Below are 17369 nucleotides of genomic sequence, written 5' to 3'. Positions count from 1 at the left end.
TTACTGACCAGAGGCGTTTTTATTGAGACACGATTATTCACATCTTGTGTGTGTGTATATATATATATATATATATCATAGAGTCTAATAATTGGTTTTCAGAACATATAAAATATTGTTTTATGCAATCAAAATATCTGTTATGTCACACCTTCCAACAGGTTACACGTTTGCACATCTTTCAAATGCACATATATAACCATTATCATCATTCGTTGTGAAAGATGTACTAAAGATCCAATACCATTATTATCACTTGAAATCTGGTTTGTCCGGATATGTACAGCCAGACCGCTTTATCACTATGTTGGCTGCATAGTGTCCACAACGTACACACTCCTCTACTGGCTTGCCAAGAACATACTGAGCCAAGAAACCTTAAACAAACAAAAAAATTTACATCATACTAATCAAATGCTGCATGTTATATCTGAATATTATGTCTTTTCATCATTGTGTTTTTTTAATGATCTGTCAGTGGTTAGAAATATTGTAAATGTTGAATGCTGGCACTTGGCAGAAAAAAAATTATGATAAATTGTTTTTATCCAGAATCATTTAGAAAACAATTTTTCCAAACCATTCACAAACTAAAGGTATAAACTAATGATGCTTGTAGTTATCACAAATCATCATTTATGAAAGTTCGCTCTACCTCCAACAAAAGCATCACCAGCTCCATTGGTGTCCACCATGTCCTTCTCAGCTATAGGGATGACCGGATACTCAGTCACCTTCCCCTCTGAAATAGGATCAACAATGAGGTGCAGAGAAGAATAAAAAAAAAAGTTCCCGTAAACTGCATCCGCCACCACTTTGTGACATCTTTTAAAAACTAAAAACATTCTCCAACAAAAATAATTTTTAAAAAAGTGATATCTTGACAATTTAAAATCAGTGCAGTTTTTTCAAAAAGTATTTTCATACCCACTTCTCATGTAACACTATCATTTCTTTTCACACTGCGAAATGAAATTTGATTTCATACCACAAACACAAATAAATTTGTTCAACAATTGTCCAATGCCTTGTTTTTGAAAATAATGTCTAATATACTGGTGATTATTTCAAAGTAAAAATGAACGTTAATTATTTTATAACTTAAAGAAGATCCTACCATGTGCAATTAACACAGGCGATGCCCCCTGAGTGAAAACAACCATTCTTGAGCGAGATTTGTTTTCTTTGGTTAACGCTGCTGCCTTCAGGGCAATTTCTTTTACATCTTCGGTCTAGTGGTGAAATAAAACACAAATTAAGCTTTACTGCAGCACTATATAATACAAAATAATTCTCTGCAATTTTTTCACATCTTCCATCTAGTAATGAAATAATTCACAAGTCTAGTTTTATCACAACACTATTAAAAATAAAAACATTTTCTGCAACATCATACTACATTGGGTCTCCAAACTTCTCCTTGAATACTTAAAATTTGACTCCAACATACCCTTAACTCTAGAGAAATGGAAATGCACGCAGAAAAAAATTAAAGCATGAAAATCTCAGCTATGTAACATATGCTTTGTACTTACATCAAAATTTTGTTCTTTTGAAAATGTTGCAGCTTCCTGAAAATTATTCAAATAAAATATTTACATAAAGCAAAAAACTTCTTTCTTGCTTTTAAATTAGTCAAGCAGAAATCTATAGGTCTATATATGTGGCAAGAATATGATAGAAGGAACCAAGCCATAGTTTGATTGTGCAGATTTACCTTATGCATAATTATTTCAAATTACTTTACCTCATGAGGATATTTTTTATACAGATAAAGTTCTTTCCGCAGATTTGATATATCTACACATTACTTAATATTTTTGTCATAATTTAATGATGCTATTAAAGCTGAGCAATATTCAGTGCCACCCCCTTTTTATTTCTTAAATGATTATCAATTCAAAACCAATGATTACGAAACCAAAATATATCAAATCATCATACTCACTGTTTCATTTCCAAATAGAATATCTACATAGGGAAGAGCAGCCATCATAGGCTCTTTGAAGAACTGGCAGAGGAACGGTGCAGATAAATTCATCATAAATGTCTTGTTCTTCTCACAGGCATGCTTAGCTACCTTCTGGATGGCTGGGGGACACACAGTGAGGAAAAATCCCTGGAATATTTGCATAATATATATATACTTCATGGACTCTTTATGAACATAATGTGATTTGATCAAAACATTTTATCTCAACAAACTGCTTGCTTCATGCAATCAGTCATTTTGAATCAAATCCTAACATTAAACCCATTTACCCGCCCTTTCTAATAGTTAAACTTAAAAAGAAAGAAAAAACATTAAGGTAACAAAATAACACCTAAAACCTGTATAATTGTGGACTCATTCATACCCCAGATAGCAAAGAGTGGTCGCGCAAACGTCGGCCCGACGACTTTGCCTCCGTCGGGCCAACGTTGGCAGACGACGTCGGTTCAAAGTCGGCGTGTCCGGCGGCCCGCCGTCGGCCCACCGGTGGTCTGCCACCCTTTTGCCAACGTCGCACCGACGCTGGGCCGACGTCATTATGGATAAACGGCGGTCAGCCGCTGTCATGCCGACAATTTGCCAACTTCGCGCCAACGTCGGGCCAACGTCGTTATGAGCTATTACTATCGGCGGTTAGCCGCTGTTATGCCGACCTTTTGCCGACGTCGCGCCAACGTCGGGCCAACGTTATTATCGATAACCGGCGGTCAGCCACTATAATGCCGACCTTTTACCGACGTCGCGCCAACGTTGGGCCAATGTCGTTATGAGCTATTACTATCGGCGGTTAGCCGCTGTTATGCCAACGGTGCCACCTTCTTGCCAACTTCGCGCCAACGTCGTTAACCATCGTTTTACCACCGTTATGCAAATAATGCCGTTCTTTAATTAGCCAATGTTATTATGGACTCTCCATGGTCAGCCAGCTATGACTCAATTGGCGAACGTTGGCAATAGGGTAGCAGCGGCGTTTCTTCGTAATAACCCTCTCACTGAAGTGAAAAAGTCCCGTTGGCCTAAAAGATAATAATAATAACAACGTGAATCATGTTTTGTGAAGAAACATCTTTATAAATCTGAGTGAGTTAATAACGATAATTCAATTAGTTATTGAAAATAAATATTATTACTGATGCATCTCTAAAGATCTACTTTACAGATGTCATATATAATCCAAGCTTTCGGTCCCTAGGCCTTCTTCAGAGACATTAAAAAATGGTGAAGAAAAACTCCTGGGGTATGTGGCGTCGATGATGTGTTAAAGGCACGCGATGCTGCAAAAGCGTCCTAAACGCTAAACGTAACATATTAAAAATCAATATTCATTTAAGAAACTGTTGTCCCTACTGAGTCCATTATTCAAGGTGTCTAGTGTTCTAATACATTTCTGTACGACGATCCGTCTTTGCCTAGTGTCGTTCCTTTTAAGACGGTGACGGTGATGTCTTTAGCTGAGTGTTGTGTTGTCCCACAGGCATGAAGAGGTTTTTGTTGTTTATAGGGCAGCGGTGGTGTCTGTCTTTTAATTTCTGCCTCGTTTCCCCGACGTACATTTGATGGCATTGTTAACATCATATCAAATAGATGACGCTCTGTGAGTCGCAAGATTTGCAGCATATCTTTGACTACGACACTACGCTGGAAAGAAGTGACTGTGGCCTTAATTCCCACACGGGACGAAGAGGAATGATGATGATGACTAAGATTCATCTGAGGAACTCTGCTGCGGCGCCTGGGCTGCTTCTCTCTCTGTGAAGAGAATAGAAAAAATATAAAAACTTCTACTTAATCTAATAAAACATACAAAATTCACCGTTAATATCATATGTTATTTCATTGATATGCAAAATAAAAAACGGCTAAGAAGACAACTGAAACCAAGCTTAAGGAATCTAGCATGATACTGATCCCCGTTTCTCTAACTATTAATTTTTTTATTTGCGATGTGAAATGTTCTAAACTTTATGAGGTCAGGGACAGACAGGTTAGTTTTGTACGCTCGATTTTGGCCGCAACGAATCAACAATCCATCTTTCTCTATCGTATTATTGAACCGTTGGTTTCAGTTTTCTTCTAATGACTTATTTCCTAGTTCGCATCCAATCCACCCGCGCTTATTCGTAATGTTGCATATTGAAATGAAGTTGTTAATGTATACTTTGAAATGTAGACGAAATAATGTAATTATATTCCAGGGAAGTGGTTACTCTGCTAAATATATTACCCTTCTTCTTCTCCAGCCTCCTCCTCCTACCCCCATCCCTGTCACTTACATATATTTTAAGAAGAATAATGTACTAAATTCCAGAAGAGAGTCGCAGGCAAGAAGTAGGCTAAATTAATTTCTTAGTTGTTTACTACTTAATCCATTGATAGGGATGATATAAGTTAAACTACTGCATCATACCATGGCAATGACACACTGAAGCACTTTAACTATATACACACATACCTTTCAAGTGTATTTTCTTGTGAGGATTGACTGCTCAACACCGGCGACAAATAGGTAGTAATGCATGATGGAAGACTATAAGAGAAATATGAGATACATATTAAGTGTGGCTTTGTAATGTGCACAAAATGCCTTGTCTAATTATGAGCCTAAACCAAAAAAGAAACATTATTATATCATACCCTGTGGGTATTTGACTAAACATCTAGAAAAAAATTCAATATAAACTCCCCCCCCCCCCTCTCCCTAAAAGAACCACCTCTGGATATTTTAGGTTAGCCTACTGAGGTCCATTTTTGAACAGAAAACCTGTAAAAATCTGAGTGGACATTATACCCCTTAATGCTAAACTCAGTTTGGAATGTATGCCATAAGGTTTATCCAGTGTTAAACCCATGCTGACATTATAAGTTTACATGTTAGTATCATGCAGCCTTGCTATATACCCCTATTATATAAGCATTTCAAATTCAACTAGAGAAAATATAAACAATATATACTCCTAAGTTCAAAAAAAGTACTAGAACGTTGCTCATTCACATTTATAAATTGTCTGTACATGAAATGTGGTAATTAAAATGTCTTTCAAAGCATAAAAGAATTTGAGCGGGAAAATCTTTTTGGCCGCCGGAAACCCAACGTCGCCCCGACGTTGGTTCAAAGGTGGCATGCAGCGCGCCAACTGCCTGCAGCTACGACTAACAAATTATTGACAGATTTGCTTGTTTTCGTTAATTCATCTACAACAAATAAACCTCCACCTATAGTACGAAAAACATAAACACTTTAAAGTAAATACTTACCTAACAATTTGGTGCAAAATACGGAAAATATGAAATAACCGTCAAGTGCACTTGCAACGATCTATGGCCGCCTAGTGTGGGTGACCTCGATTTGAAATTGGCCGCTTAGTGCAAATCGAGCACAGCTGGTGAGCCACCGTTATACCGACGTCGGGCCGACGGCGTAAAGCAGTCGTCGGCCCGACGTCGGGTCACCAGTAGTGGCCCGACGCACAGCTGATGAGCCACCGTTATACCGACGTCGGGCCAACGGCGTAAAGCAGTCGTCGGCCCGACGTCGGGTCACTAGTAGTGGCCCGACGTCGGCCCGACAACGACTGCCGACCGCGACCGTGCCGACCAATGCCGACGTCGGCCCGACCGCTCATTGCTATCTGGGACTATTTGTTATCTTCAACTTTAAAAGAAAAATCTTTGAAATACCAGTCATTCCAAATTGCACCCCCCCCCCCTTCAGTACCATACTGTAATTAATAAACTACAGCATAATTTCTATCAAAGACAGGCATGTCAGAACATTAAGTTGTTACTCATCAGCGTTTAAAAAGGTTTATTTCCCCATGTCCATCTAGGTCAGTCAATGTCAAAAGTAAATGACGGTCAGACCAAATAAGCCCCCCCCCCCCCTCACAATTGATTATGCTAATCATCCAGACAGTAATTCAAGAGACTGTAAGTCAAACATCTATGGGAAAAGTAAAAGGATGACCATTTTCCTACAATAAAATATCAAAAATACTTTTCACAGAAATCAAGTCCTAATACTATATTCCATCTCTCTTGTATCTGTGTAGCTCTCTGCTTTGGAAATATGTTTATTTTTTTTGCTCTGGTTCTTTCTTGCTCGACAGCTGGAAAGTATCACCCCAGAGACTGAAATTCTGGTGCTCAAATGTCAATGGCCTGACCTAAGCTATTGCCTGTCAGCCCGTAAATACACACAACCTTAAAGCAGGTAGTATATAAATTGTCCAAAAACACAACATAATTACACTGACCTGAGGACTTGGGGGCATTCTATGAACTGACTTATCTGGGGTGTCTACATCAAATTATAGAATTCTCAGATGAAGATAAATAATACTGTACAACTAACATATTAAAAAGTTCTATCAAAGAGTAACACTGCTAGATTTAAATACCCAATGATCACAACCATGTTTGATATGTAAAATGTGTTAGAGGTTCCAACTGCAATCCTTTATCTATACAACAAATACAATAGATTGCCAGTGCCGTATTGACAACACCAACCTAAAACAATGACCACTTTTGAAATAACGGTAATAACAAGTACACATTAATGTTTCTTAAACTCCTATGCACAGCAGCACAATCCAACTTCATAGTAACAGTATTTGCAATTGAAGACCTGGGCAATAAAAAGACTCCGGACTTGTGTATAAAACTTCAGAAATGATTTTGGGTTGTAAGAACAAGGCAGCAAAGCTGTCAAATGTACAGACAAAAAACAGAAAATAAAGATGCAAAAAAGGTCATTTTGTCAATTTTGATGCAATAATAAATAATGCTTATAATAACACAGTCAGTTAACACTCATTTTTAATCATGCACAACAGGTAACATGCTCAATAACAGGAGCAGATCCAGAGATATTTTCCGACAGTATTCCAAAAGGATCTTTGTTGATCCATCCTCCACTTTTGATGGTCTTCCAACAGAAAAAAATTGATACCAGTCAATGTAAACTTTAAAATCTGACCGTCATCTGAAAGACCCAGAAGACGGCCTCAATCCACCCCTGCAATAAGATTACAGTTTCTGGACTATGAGAGTTCAAATTCACATAATGAAAATCCCAATATTTGAAAAATGTTGACAGTGCATAGAATAATATTAGATAAGGTTTAAAGACATAAAAACCTATGCAACTGCTTATGTGGAAATACAGAAAATCTGAAGAGCTTCAGGTGGATGGGAGTTGAAAATGCCAGTGTTAAGAAAAAAAATTAAAAAGAAAACACACACACAAAAAAAATTCCAATAAAGCTGCTATTCAAACTTTTAATCTTGCTCTATTAACATGATATGAATAACCCCAATGTGTTTGAGGATAATAAGGCACTGTTATTCATCTATAGCATTAATGTTGGCATTACACAAATTTTTTTCTTTTGTAAACTTATTTGCATTATTAAACAACATTTACCTGCATAATTATCACCAATTCCTAATTATGTGACACAGTTAAGAGAGCTTAACCTATAGAAAATGGGTCATTTTGTCAATTTTGATGCAGTAATAAATAATGCTTATAATAGCACTGTCAATCAACACTGAATTTTAATCATGCATAACAGGTAACATGCTCAATAACAGGAGCAGATCCAGAGGTATTTTCTGACAGTATTCCAAATTATATTTGTTGATCCATCCTACACTTTTGATGGTCTTCCAACAGAAAAAAATTGATACCAGTCAATGTAAACTTTAAAATCTGACCGTCATCTGAAAGACCCAGAAGACGGCCTCAATCCACCCCTGCAATAAGATTACAGTTTCTGGACTATGAGAGTTCAAATTCACATAATGAAAATCCCAATATTTGAAAAATGTTGACAGTGCATAAAATAATATTACATATAATTTAAAGACATAAAAACCTATGCAACTGCTTATGTGGAAATACAGAAAATCTGAAGAGCTTCAGGTGGATGGGAGTTGAAAATGCCAGTGTTTAGGAAAAAATTAAAAAGAAAACACAACAAAAAAAAATCCAATAAAGCTGCTATTCAAACTTTTAATCTTGCTGTATTAACATGATATGAATAATCCCAATGTGTTTGAGGATAATAAGGCACTGTTATTCATCTATAGCATTAATGTTGGCATTACACAATTTTTTTTTTTTTGTAAACTTATTTGCAATATTAAACAACATTTACCTGCATAATTATCACCAATTCCTAATTATGTGACACAGTTAAGAGAGCTTAACCTATAAGACTTGAATGGGAAATCTCAACGTGTGTTTTATGTAATCTTATTTAATGGGCACTTGAAAATCAATTAGGCAAGTAATTTTATAGCTCTGAATTTAGCTAGTGATTATCCCAAGGGACAATTACCACCATCCATAAACAGTAGCCCCATATAGCACTCCATAGAGCTGCATTGCCTCCAAAACAGAAAACAATCACACTGATTTCCAACACAAGCTACACTTCAGTCCTATGAAACTTTTCAGTAAGTTAGAATATCATAAGTAAAATGGTTTTTCCTTAATGGTCATCCCAGCAGCGATGTCCAAAAAAGGTTTTTTTTCATCTTTTATGCAATTTAACATAATGCTTAACAGCACAATGGTCATCAATGTTTAATAATAAAGTAAATGTATCATAGCTATTCAAAAGATGTGACTAGCAATGGTATTCAAGCCAATGGAAGTTCAAAGACTAAGTCACACCTTGAAAATGTCCATATGTGAAAATTTTAATTGTAACAAAAAACTATAATGCTTAACAGCATAATGACCATCAATTTTTAATAATAAAATAAAAGTATCATGGATATTCAGAAAAATTGATATGGAAAGGTCTTCAGGGCCATGGAAGTTCAGAGTCACAACTTCAAAATGCCAAAATGTACACAAGAGATAACTGTACTGAAATGAATTTCTTTCCACTTTCAACACTTTTCTTTACATATATATATATCAAAATAATCAATTTACTGTCGTTTTTAAATGATCAACTAAGAAAGTTGTTGACATAGGAAAAATATCAATAGAACAATTTTAAATGTCCAATTTGTTCCATTCTGAGATTCTGAACATGGTGAATGATTGAATCTGACAAACTGTAAAGACATGAGTTTATTTCCATTTTTGACACTTTATTACACAATGCACAATAACAGGTTTACCATCATTTTTATATAATCAACTAACAATATTGTTAAGATGCAGAAAATGTCAAAAGAACACCTTTACATTACTAATTAGTTCACAAATGAGATTGTTAACATGCCTAAGAATTAAATCCGAGGAAAAAAGACTTATATACAAAAAAAGGCACAATTTCACCAAAATGAACCGATCAAGCTTATTTTCGAACCTCATCTGTATTTTAGTAAATCTGATCACCCCTGTGAATTTCAAGACGATTGGCCAATTGATTTTCCTTGAAATGTGTTATCAGTGTTGCACATATGCTGAAATAGTGAAAAAACAGCATAACTTCCATAAAAATGGCCCGATCATGCTGATTTTCAAACTTGACCTGCGTATTTTGAATATTCATCAGTTTTGTAAGTTTCAAGCCAAAAGGTAAAATGGTTTTCCATTTATGGTGTTATCGGTGCTGCATATATGCTGAAAAAAGAGAAAAAATAGCCTAAATTCACTAAAAATGACCCAATCACTCTGATTTTCGAACTTGACCTGCGTATTACGAATATTCATCAGTTCTGTAAGTTTCAAGCCAAAAGGTAAAATGGTTTTCCACTTATCGTGTTATCGGTGCTGCATATATGCTGAAAAAAGTGAAAAAACAGCATAAATTCCCTATAAGTGACCCGATCATGCTGATTTTCGAACTTGACCTGCGTATTATGAATATTCATCAGTTCTGTAAGTTTCAAGCCAAAAGGTAAAATGATTTTCCACTTATCGTGTTATCGGTGCTGCATATATGCTGAAAAAAGTGAAAAAACAGCATAAATTCCCTATAAGTGACCCGATCATGCTGATTTTCGAACTTGACCTGCGTATTACGAATATTCATCAGTTCTGTAAGTTTCAAGCCAAAAGGTAAAATGGTTTTCCATTTATGGTGTTATCGGTGCTGCATATATGCTGAAAAAAGAGAAAAAATAGCCTAAATTCACTAAAAATGATCCAATCACGCTGATTTTCGAACTTGACCTGCGTATTATAAATATTCATCAGATCTGTAAGTTTCAAGCCAAAAAGTTAAATGGTTTTCCACTTATCATGTTATCGGTGCTGTATATATGCTGAAAAAAGTGAAAAAACAGCATAAATTCCCTATAAGTGACCCGATCATGCTGATTTTCGAACTTGACCTGCGTATTATGAATATTCATCAGTTCTGTAAGTTTCAAGCCAAAAGGTAAAATGGTTTTCCACTTATCGTGTTATCGGTGCTGCATATATGCTGAAAAAAGTGAAAAAACAGCATAAATTCCCTATTAGTGACCCGATCGTGCTGATTTTCGAACTTGACCTGCGTATTATGAATATTCATCAGTTCTGTAAGTTTCAAGCCAAAAGAAAAAACAGTTTTCCACTTATCGTGTTATCGGTAAAAGTGCACGGCGACGGCGACGGCGACGACAGACACAGATGATGGCTATATGTACAGACACATCTGTGTCTGTACATAAAAAGTAGGAAGAAGTGGCTCAGTGACCTAGGCTTGCAACCAGGGGTCTGGGGACAACTTAAAATCTTGATACCGCCAAGAAAAAATTCAGCTATTGAGATTTAAAAAAAAAAAAAAAAAAAACAGGTCTGACACTTACAGCAATATAATAGTAGTTTGCCTTTTCCACCAAGGCCCAGTTGTCAGGAACATCTAGATGGTCCACGGTGAAGCAGTTAGCTGCGGCCAAGTTAGCACATAGGGATCTGAAAAAAATTGTAATTTTCACATTAGACTGGTGACTATTTGTATATAAATTAGCACACAGAGACCTGAAAAAAAATCATAACTAATACATTAGGCCGGTGACAGCTTCTATATAAGCTAGCACATAGCAAGGATAAAATAACATTACTATCACAGAAAGCTGGTGACTGCTTCTATGTAAGTTATTAATAGCTTACTCTAAGAGTTAGTTAGTAAACCATCCAGATATCATTTGGATGACCTGTTCAAACAGAGTTCTGCCTATTTTTATTTTATAGCTAGATGTCTTTTAAATATTTTTGTCTTGAAAGACTTGAACTTGTGAACCTTTGCCGACAAGTGTAAAATATATACCAAAGCAGGGGCAACACACAACTGACCCTTTTGTTGAATTGCAGTGCATTGCACAACAGTCCAAATTCAACAAGTTTTGGGTGACACTTTTGTGTTCCTTTCTCAAAATCCATTCAACTTAATCGCTGAAAAGTATAACCCACATTACATGATTGTCAAACATTTTCTAGTTGCATACAACATCATTTTAGGCTAAGGCCTCATATTAGGCCATCTCGGATGATTCTCGTTGCTACCACTTCATATACGTCACACGGAGATAGCGATTCAGTAAAAGCGCTGATTCACCTTGGATATTGGAAACTGTCCTAGCTTACTCCTAGGTAAATCGGCAATTGAACTGAACCGCAATCTCCCCTATGACATAAGTGTGTGTGTGTGCGTGCAGATACGCATGCATGCATGCGTGTGCGTATCTAGCTAACTAATAAAAACCCACCTGTTCTCTCCAGTCAACAACACCCCGCAAGTACCAGTGGATTCTTTCTCATTATACTGGTATTTGACATTAACACCGTCTCCCTCAGCCTTGGATTTGAGAATTTCCCCAAACTTGTCCTTGCCAACACACCCCATGAAGGTTGTAGACTGTGGGGTCCCTAGCAACCACTGCCACGACAACCAAGCAAAAAAGGTGAAAAAATATTAGAAGCAACAGGAAATCAAAAGCTGGAATGATGGTGCAGGTACCTCCATTATAGGTAACCAGCATCATTTTGCTAAAAGCTACATGTATGATAATTACAAAACAATTATTTGTAACATCACTGTCAGCCATTCAAAATGGTTAAAAAAGAATCTATGTAATGGCATTACATTCTACAAAAAAGTTTTTTAAGGGTAGATTATTTTTCAATATAAAAAGAACTGAATGTCTTTTAAGCAGATTTTATTTTAAGCTACTCTCAACTATTTTATCACAATTTACCAGCTAATATTTTGGCCGAAATTACATTTAATATAAGTTCCAAAATCAGGGTAAAAATAAAAATTAATAATAAATCTATTCAGAAACTGTTTGCATTATCTTCATTAAAAGAAAGGTGATCTGAACCCCACTCACAGTTGCCACTCTGATTGCATTCTGTGTGGCCCCACCAGCAATGTAATCCACAGACTTGTATGTATCCAGCATATCTTGGTACCTGGGAATTGTGCAGGGCATCAGGGCACATTATATATATATATATATAATAAACAATAATTTTTCACATAAAAAATAATAAATAAATAAACATATACAGCTGAGTTTGTTTTTTTTCATTACCGCACTTCAAAGCTCCATTATTCAAGATATTAAATACAACTAAAGCTCACCAGGCCTTGATCATATGTTAAACCTGCAGTGGATATTTCTCATTCTATGCATTATCAGGATATGGGATAAAGTTTTGATTAAGAGGTCAGAGTTTTATTTATGTTGCAAATATTAATTCCTTTTATACATACAGAGGTTTGTGTTTGTCTTCTGCTAGAATTGCATCATTGGCCTTGAGATCATACCTGGAGGAGAAATAGAGACGGAAATTACAAGAAATGAAATTTTGGTGATTTGATCTCTTAAATCCCACATTACAAAACATGACATATATCTGAAGGTGAAATACAAATGTGTTTCTAAAAATAGAAATGTAACGGTTTACAATCATAATTAAAATTACGCATGAAATATTGGTGACTAGGTCTCTTAAATCCCACATAACAAAACGTGACATATATCTGAAGCTGATATACAAATTTATTTCTAAATATAGAAATGTAACAATTTACTAACATTATTGAAATCACAATTTTCAGGTTTTTTTTTTTACTTAAACGTTTTAAATCAGCTTACTTCTTCAGAAAATCATCATCGACTGTTGCACAAATATCCAACAGGGGATTTCCCATACCAAATAAAACTCCTTCTCTGAAATGAAAACAAAAATGTAAACAAATAACAAACACTAGGAACAGGACATGCCAATTAATTTCTTTATCACAAAGTATTTCATTAAAGGGTTTGATACATCACATTAAAAAAACTGTTTCCCTCAGTGCCCTATGTCAGTTCCATGTGATTCATCAATTCAAAAAGATTCATGTGACTAGAAAACTCATTATCATTTCTAGGCACTTGTGTAGTTTTCTATTTTGAAAGTACAGTAAATTGTTCTTATCCAGTGAATCACCGTAAGAGCAAGAGCTCATCAACAAAAAACACCATGCACATTAACATATAAACATTTTTGTCTGAAGCATATAGTATGAGATCTGTTGCCATAGGAAAAGAGGGGTGGGGGCACAGGTTTGTCACCCCCCCCCCCCCATCCAGGGGACCCAGACCCACCTACTAAAAATGCCTTATTATATCAAATAATAAAAAAAAAACCTGACAATTCATTCTACTTGCATTTGATCCAAACCTCCCCGAAAAACTGACCTGGCCATTTCAAAAAGCAGGCTACAACGACTTGTGCAAGAAAGCTGCACAGATAACTATGTTTACTCAAGGGAACAACAAGCAAAGAGACAGTGTCTTTTCTCAGCTGATACTATATACTAAGCTGGATGGACCAGATACAACCAGTAGGGGTGCAGACTACAAAACGCTATACAGATCGATTAGTGATCAATTGAATCATGATTTAATTAGAATGCTTTCTACACAAAATTAGTATTGGAATATTTAAAGGTACAACTGGTACATAGTTGAGTTTTAAGTAATGCTTTTCCTTTAAACGGCATGAGCCTGTCGACCTCGTATTCGACTATTCCACCTGAGCAAACAAGTGATTGGATGGAAATCTACTAGGTCACTGAAGCACGAAGTGTGAAGTTGCATAAAGCTTCAGTGTAGACGAAGTTAATCAGTCTCGTTAAAGTTCTGGTGACCAGTTAAAGATAAGACACCTGCCGTTTGATAACTTGTGTGAATGTACTTACTCATTTGCTAGAGATAAGTTCAGTTTACGATCACAACAAGTGGTTGATGATGGTGTGAGACACCGGCAAACGAAATAATTAAAAAAAAAAAAAGAAGAAAATATGAATTTTTCTCTTTCGAAGTGTCGCAGTCAATCAACGTTATCGTAGATCTATAGTCTTTTATTACATATACTCGAATTCTGGTTGAAAAGTCTTGATACTCACGATATTTCCATCTTCGCCTTTTTAACTTGATTTTCCATTTTGGATGACGGCCTTTACCCGCAAGAGGGCGTTTAAGATCGAGTAGCCGGTTGGTTTACTGTATGTTTCCTGGCTGTTGCCAGCAGGTCTCAGTGAAATTGATATTGATATTGTATATTTATTGTGCAAAATACTTAAGAATGCAAATAAGATATCGATACGTATTATCTTTGTTAAAATGAAAAGCACACACTCGTAGCTTGTCTTCGATGGCATAACAAAGTTCAAGGTCACATTAGCACCATGGCTGAAAATCCTGTAACGCACCTTGAAAACAGTTTAAAAAAGACAATAGATGAAGTTGACAAGGAGCGCCTTAGATTTATTCAAGTAAATATTTCAATACATCTGATTTTGTTATTTAAAACTATGGGGAAATATACATAGGTTTTATCTAGTTATTTAATTGTGCAACCTCAGCACGTGTTACACGAGATGCAGTGATTGAGAGTGGCCGCTGTGTGTGTAAGGGGATTGGTGGGGGGTGGGGATCAACACTGCCTACACTGCTATCGCACTTACTTGTTGCATTTTAACAAATTAAGTTATCTATTATACTTATGACCGTTGATATGTAATGTTGGATTTTGAAGAAATTATTAATGGTAAGGTATTCTGTCCATGTTTGAAAATGTTTGTCGTTTGCTGGGTCTACGAGTTCGTATCCTGCAAAGCAATCAGTCTTTTCCAATTTTTGCCTTAAAATTTGTTGACCTCCCCCCCATAAAAGTACACATGGTGGTCTAAGTGTAACGAGACACAGTAAAAACTACATGTAAAATTATTCAGTGGTTTTAAAACTGCATATTAAATTGCTCATTTGATTTTAACTACATGTAAAATTATTCAATAATAAATGTTATAAAACATTAAATCCCATACACAGGGGAAGGCCAAGGAATGGATTCTTTAGTAGGAGAAAACTTTATTTTCGAGTAAAAATTCAATTTAGCAGGAAAGTCAGCATACCTTAAAGTGTTTGAGTTCGACTTGTATTGTTGTTGGTATTATGATTTCTTTCTTAGGACATGTGTTCTCTGTTTCAGATTGACTTCTTTAAGTGTGCTACGAAGTGCTGTGAAAATAAGGATTTAGATTTCCAGGAAAGACAGTCGTGTAACCAGAAGTGTGGTGAAGTATTTGACAAAGCCAGTGCTTACGTGGAACAAGAGGTTGGAAACTTTCAGGTAACTCAGATTTTTATTTTGGATGTGGGGGCATGTTCAAAGCTCCAAATTTTAATCAAAGAATCCATAGTACAATTGTAGTAGATACAATACAATAAAATATTTTTAGGTAAGTATAAGTGATAGTAAAACCAAGCTCAAAGATGAGTGCCATAAAATGGTTTTCATTGGGGCGTCTCGATAGTCCGAAGGTTCATTGGTCCGAAGGTTCATTGGTCCGAAAAATGGTAACATTTTCATCGATTTTTTAATCAAGGGTTCATTGGTCCAAAGGTTGTATAGTGAATATTCTGACCAATGAACCTTCGGACTATTGAACCTTCAGACTATTGCTACGGCCCCGTTTTCTTGAGGTAAACGATGATTTTCTCATACTAACAATATTTAATTAATCTGGTTAAACATTCAGAACAGGCAATGGTTTGTGTAATAATCTCTTCAGACAAAATTAGATAGGTAGTCATCTATGAAGGTCTACATGGTTGGAAAGCAGGCACAGATTGGTGCTAAATTTGAATTCATTATATTTGTTTTGTTTCCAGTGGGAAATTTTTAACCTTATATGATTAGTTGTTATCCCTTTAAATACATTTTAGAGAATTTCATAATAATCACTTAAGATGATGTGATTTCATTGAAAGGTTTTTTAAGTTTTAATTTTTAGATTCCTAGGAACTAATATCTTTTAGGTTGTATTAATCAAGCACCCACACATATTTATTCATATTTAAGGTTTAATTTTTTTCATTTTGAATATTTAATTAGGAAAAAATACTCATGTACTTAAACCTCTGTTGTCCAGGATATTTATGTATTTACCATAAATGTATATTTTACAGAACCGATTAAAGAGATGTTTTATGGACTGTCATGACATGGCCAATGACCAGGCTGGAAACAAGGGAGACAACACTACTTTAACTCAAAAGTTTCTTAAAGATTGTGGTGGAAAATGTGTCAATAAGTATTTAGATCTTTTACCTACACTTAAGAAGAGAATGTTAGAAAATCTATCGAAGTGATAAATTATTTTTCTATTGTGATGCGTGAAATGGGTAGGAAATTACATTGCAGATGTTAATTCATGTTTTTGTGGAGGGGATAGGATTTTTATTTCCAACAGCATTTTGTGGTACGATTTAGCAAGAGTAAGTTAGTTGTATAGACACTGAGAATTGGATCAATAAAGAAATGTCAGTGACTGGAACAGATCAGATGAATTCAGAGATGGTACTGCTGAATATGTCTAATACAGGACAGTTGTGACAGCCACAGGGCCTGTTTGAATATAGTGTGTTTCAGTGAGTGTCAGTTCTGTGCTGTAGGCATTCTGCCTAGGTCTTGGAACATTTGACACAAACTCATCCTTTTTTACCATACATAAGGGTAATTTTACAAAGAGTTGTGTATTGAGCTTAAAAAACAAGGAAAGCCAACACAGAAGGGCATCAGGCAGTATTGATAAGAGCCGAATACATGGGAAAGAAGTCAGTGAAGACATGAAAGTCCAGTGAAGATAAAAAAAATTTGGTTTGTCAACAGAAGATAATTAACCCAATATTTCATTGTTACACAGGAAAAAAGTCAAATTGAAGAATATCTTACTTATATTGCCAAAAGAATTAAAAGAATTACTAGGACATTTTATATTAGAAATATGCACATGATATGTAGGTAGTGCATTTCACTCTTCAATAATAAAGCTTGCAAGTCAATTTTGTCTTTGTCTCTTTCAATTATAAAGTACCATGAAAAAAAAGTTCTGTAGCAACTTGTATACATATTCATTAACATGAA

The 17369-nt window shown here is 35.6% G+C and overlaps 2 protein-coding genes and 1 long non-coding RNA gene across 6 annotated transcripts; 1 reads left to right on the top strand and 2 right to left on the bottom strand.

The window, feature by feature from the left end:
- On the bottom strand, window positions 1-14533 carry LOC106153802 (uncharacterized). Of its 3 annotated transcripts, none has more exons than XM_013527899.3 (11): window positions 14347-14533; window positions 13049-13123; window positions 12664-12717; window positions 12278-12359; window positions 11654-11823; window positions 10754-10859; window positions 1949-2119; window positions 1536-1571; window positions 1118-1232; window positions 656-742; window positions 1-377 (listed from the first exon to the last, which is right to left on the bottom strand). In XM_013527899.3, the coding sequence occupies exons 1-11, from the start codon at window positions 14382-14384 to the stop codon at window positions 253-255; spliced, it is 1059 nt and encodes a 352-aa protein (XP_013383353.1). In that variant the 5' UTR covers window positions 14385-14533; the 3' UTR covers window positions 1-252. The 3 variants fall into 3 exon arrangements, with proteins under 3 accessions (XP_013383353.1, XP_013383354.1, XP_086862157.1); XM_013527900.3 differs by lacking the exon at window positions 14347-14533 and adding an exon at window positions 13637-13775; XM_087006031.1 differs by lacking the exon at window positions 14347-14533 and adding an exon at window positions 13607-13685.
- On the bottom strand, window positions 3039-5622 carry LOC147763500 (uncharacterized). Of its 2 annotated transcripts, XR_015333099.1 has the most exons (3): window positions 5249-5622; window positions 4446-4520; window positions 3039-3742 (listed from the first exon to the last, which is right to left on the bottom strand). It is a non-coding gene; the product is annotated as an uncharacterized LOC147763500 (long non-coding RNA). The 2 variants fall into 2 exon arrangements; XR_015333098.1 differs by lacking the exon at window positions 5249-5622 and having other exon boundaries at window positions 4446-4945.
- LOC106153805 (TIM double twin CX3C motif protein) lies at window positions 14527-17287 on the top strand. Its single transcript, XM_013527903.2, has 3 exons — window positions 14527-14715; window positions 15432-15572; window positions 16412-17287. Exons 1-3 carry the CDS (start codon window positions 14629-14631, stop codon window positions 16592-16594), a joined length of 411 nt encoding a protein of 136 aa, XP_013383357.1. The 5' UTR covers window positions 14527-14628; the 3' UTR covers window positions 16595-17287.
- Window positions 17288-17369: the final 82 nt, after the last annotated feature.

This window comes from Lingula anatina, chromosome 2 (genome assembly GCF_051362555.1).
Source record: "Lingula anatina isolate TDL-2025a chromosome 2, LinAna3.0, whole genome shotgun sequence".
Lineage (NCBI taxonomy): Eukaryota > Metazoa > Brachiopoda > Lingulata > Lingulida > Lingulidae > Lingula > Lingula anatina.
Note: the sequence above shows the minus strand (reverse complement) of the source record. Positions and strands in the feature narration are given on the sequence as shown.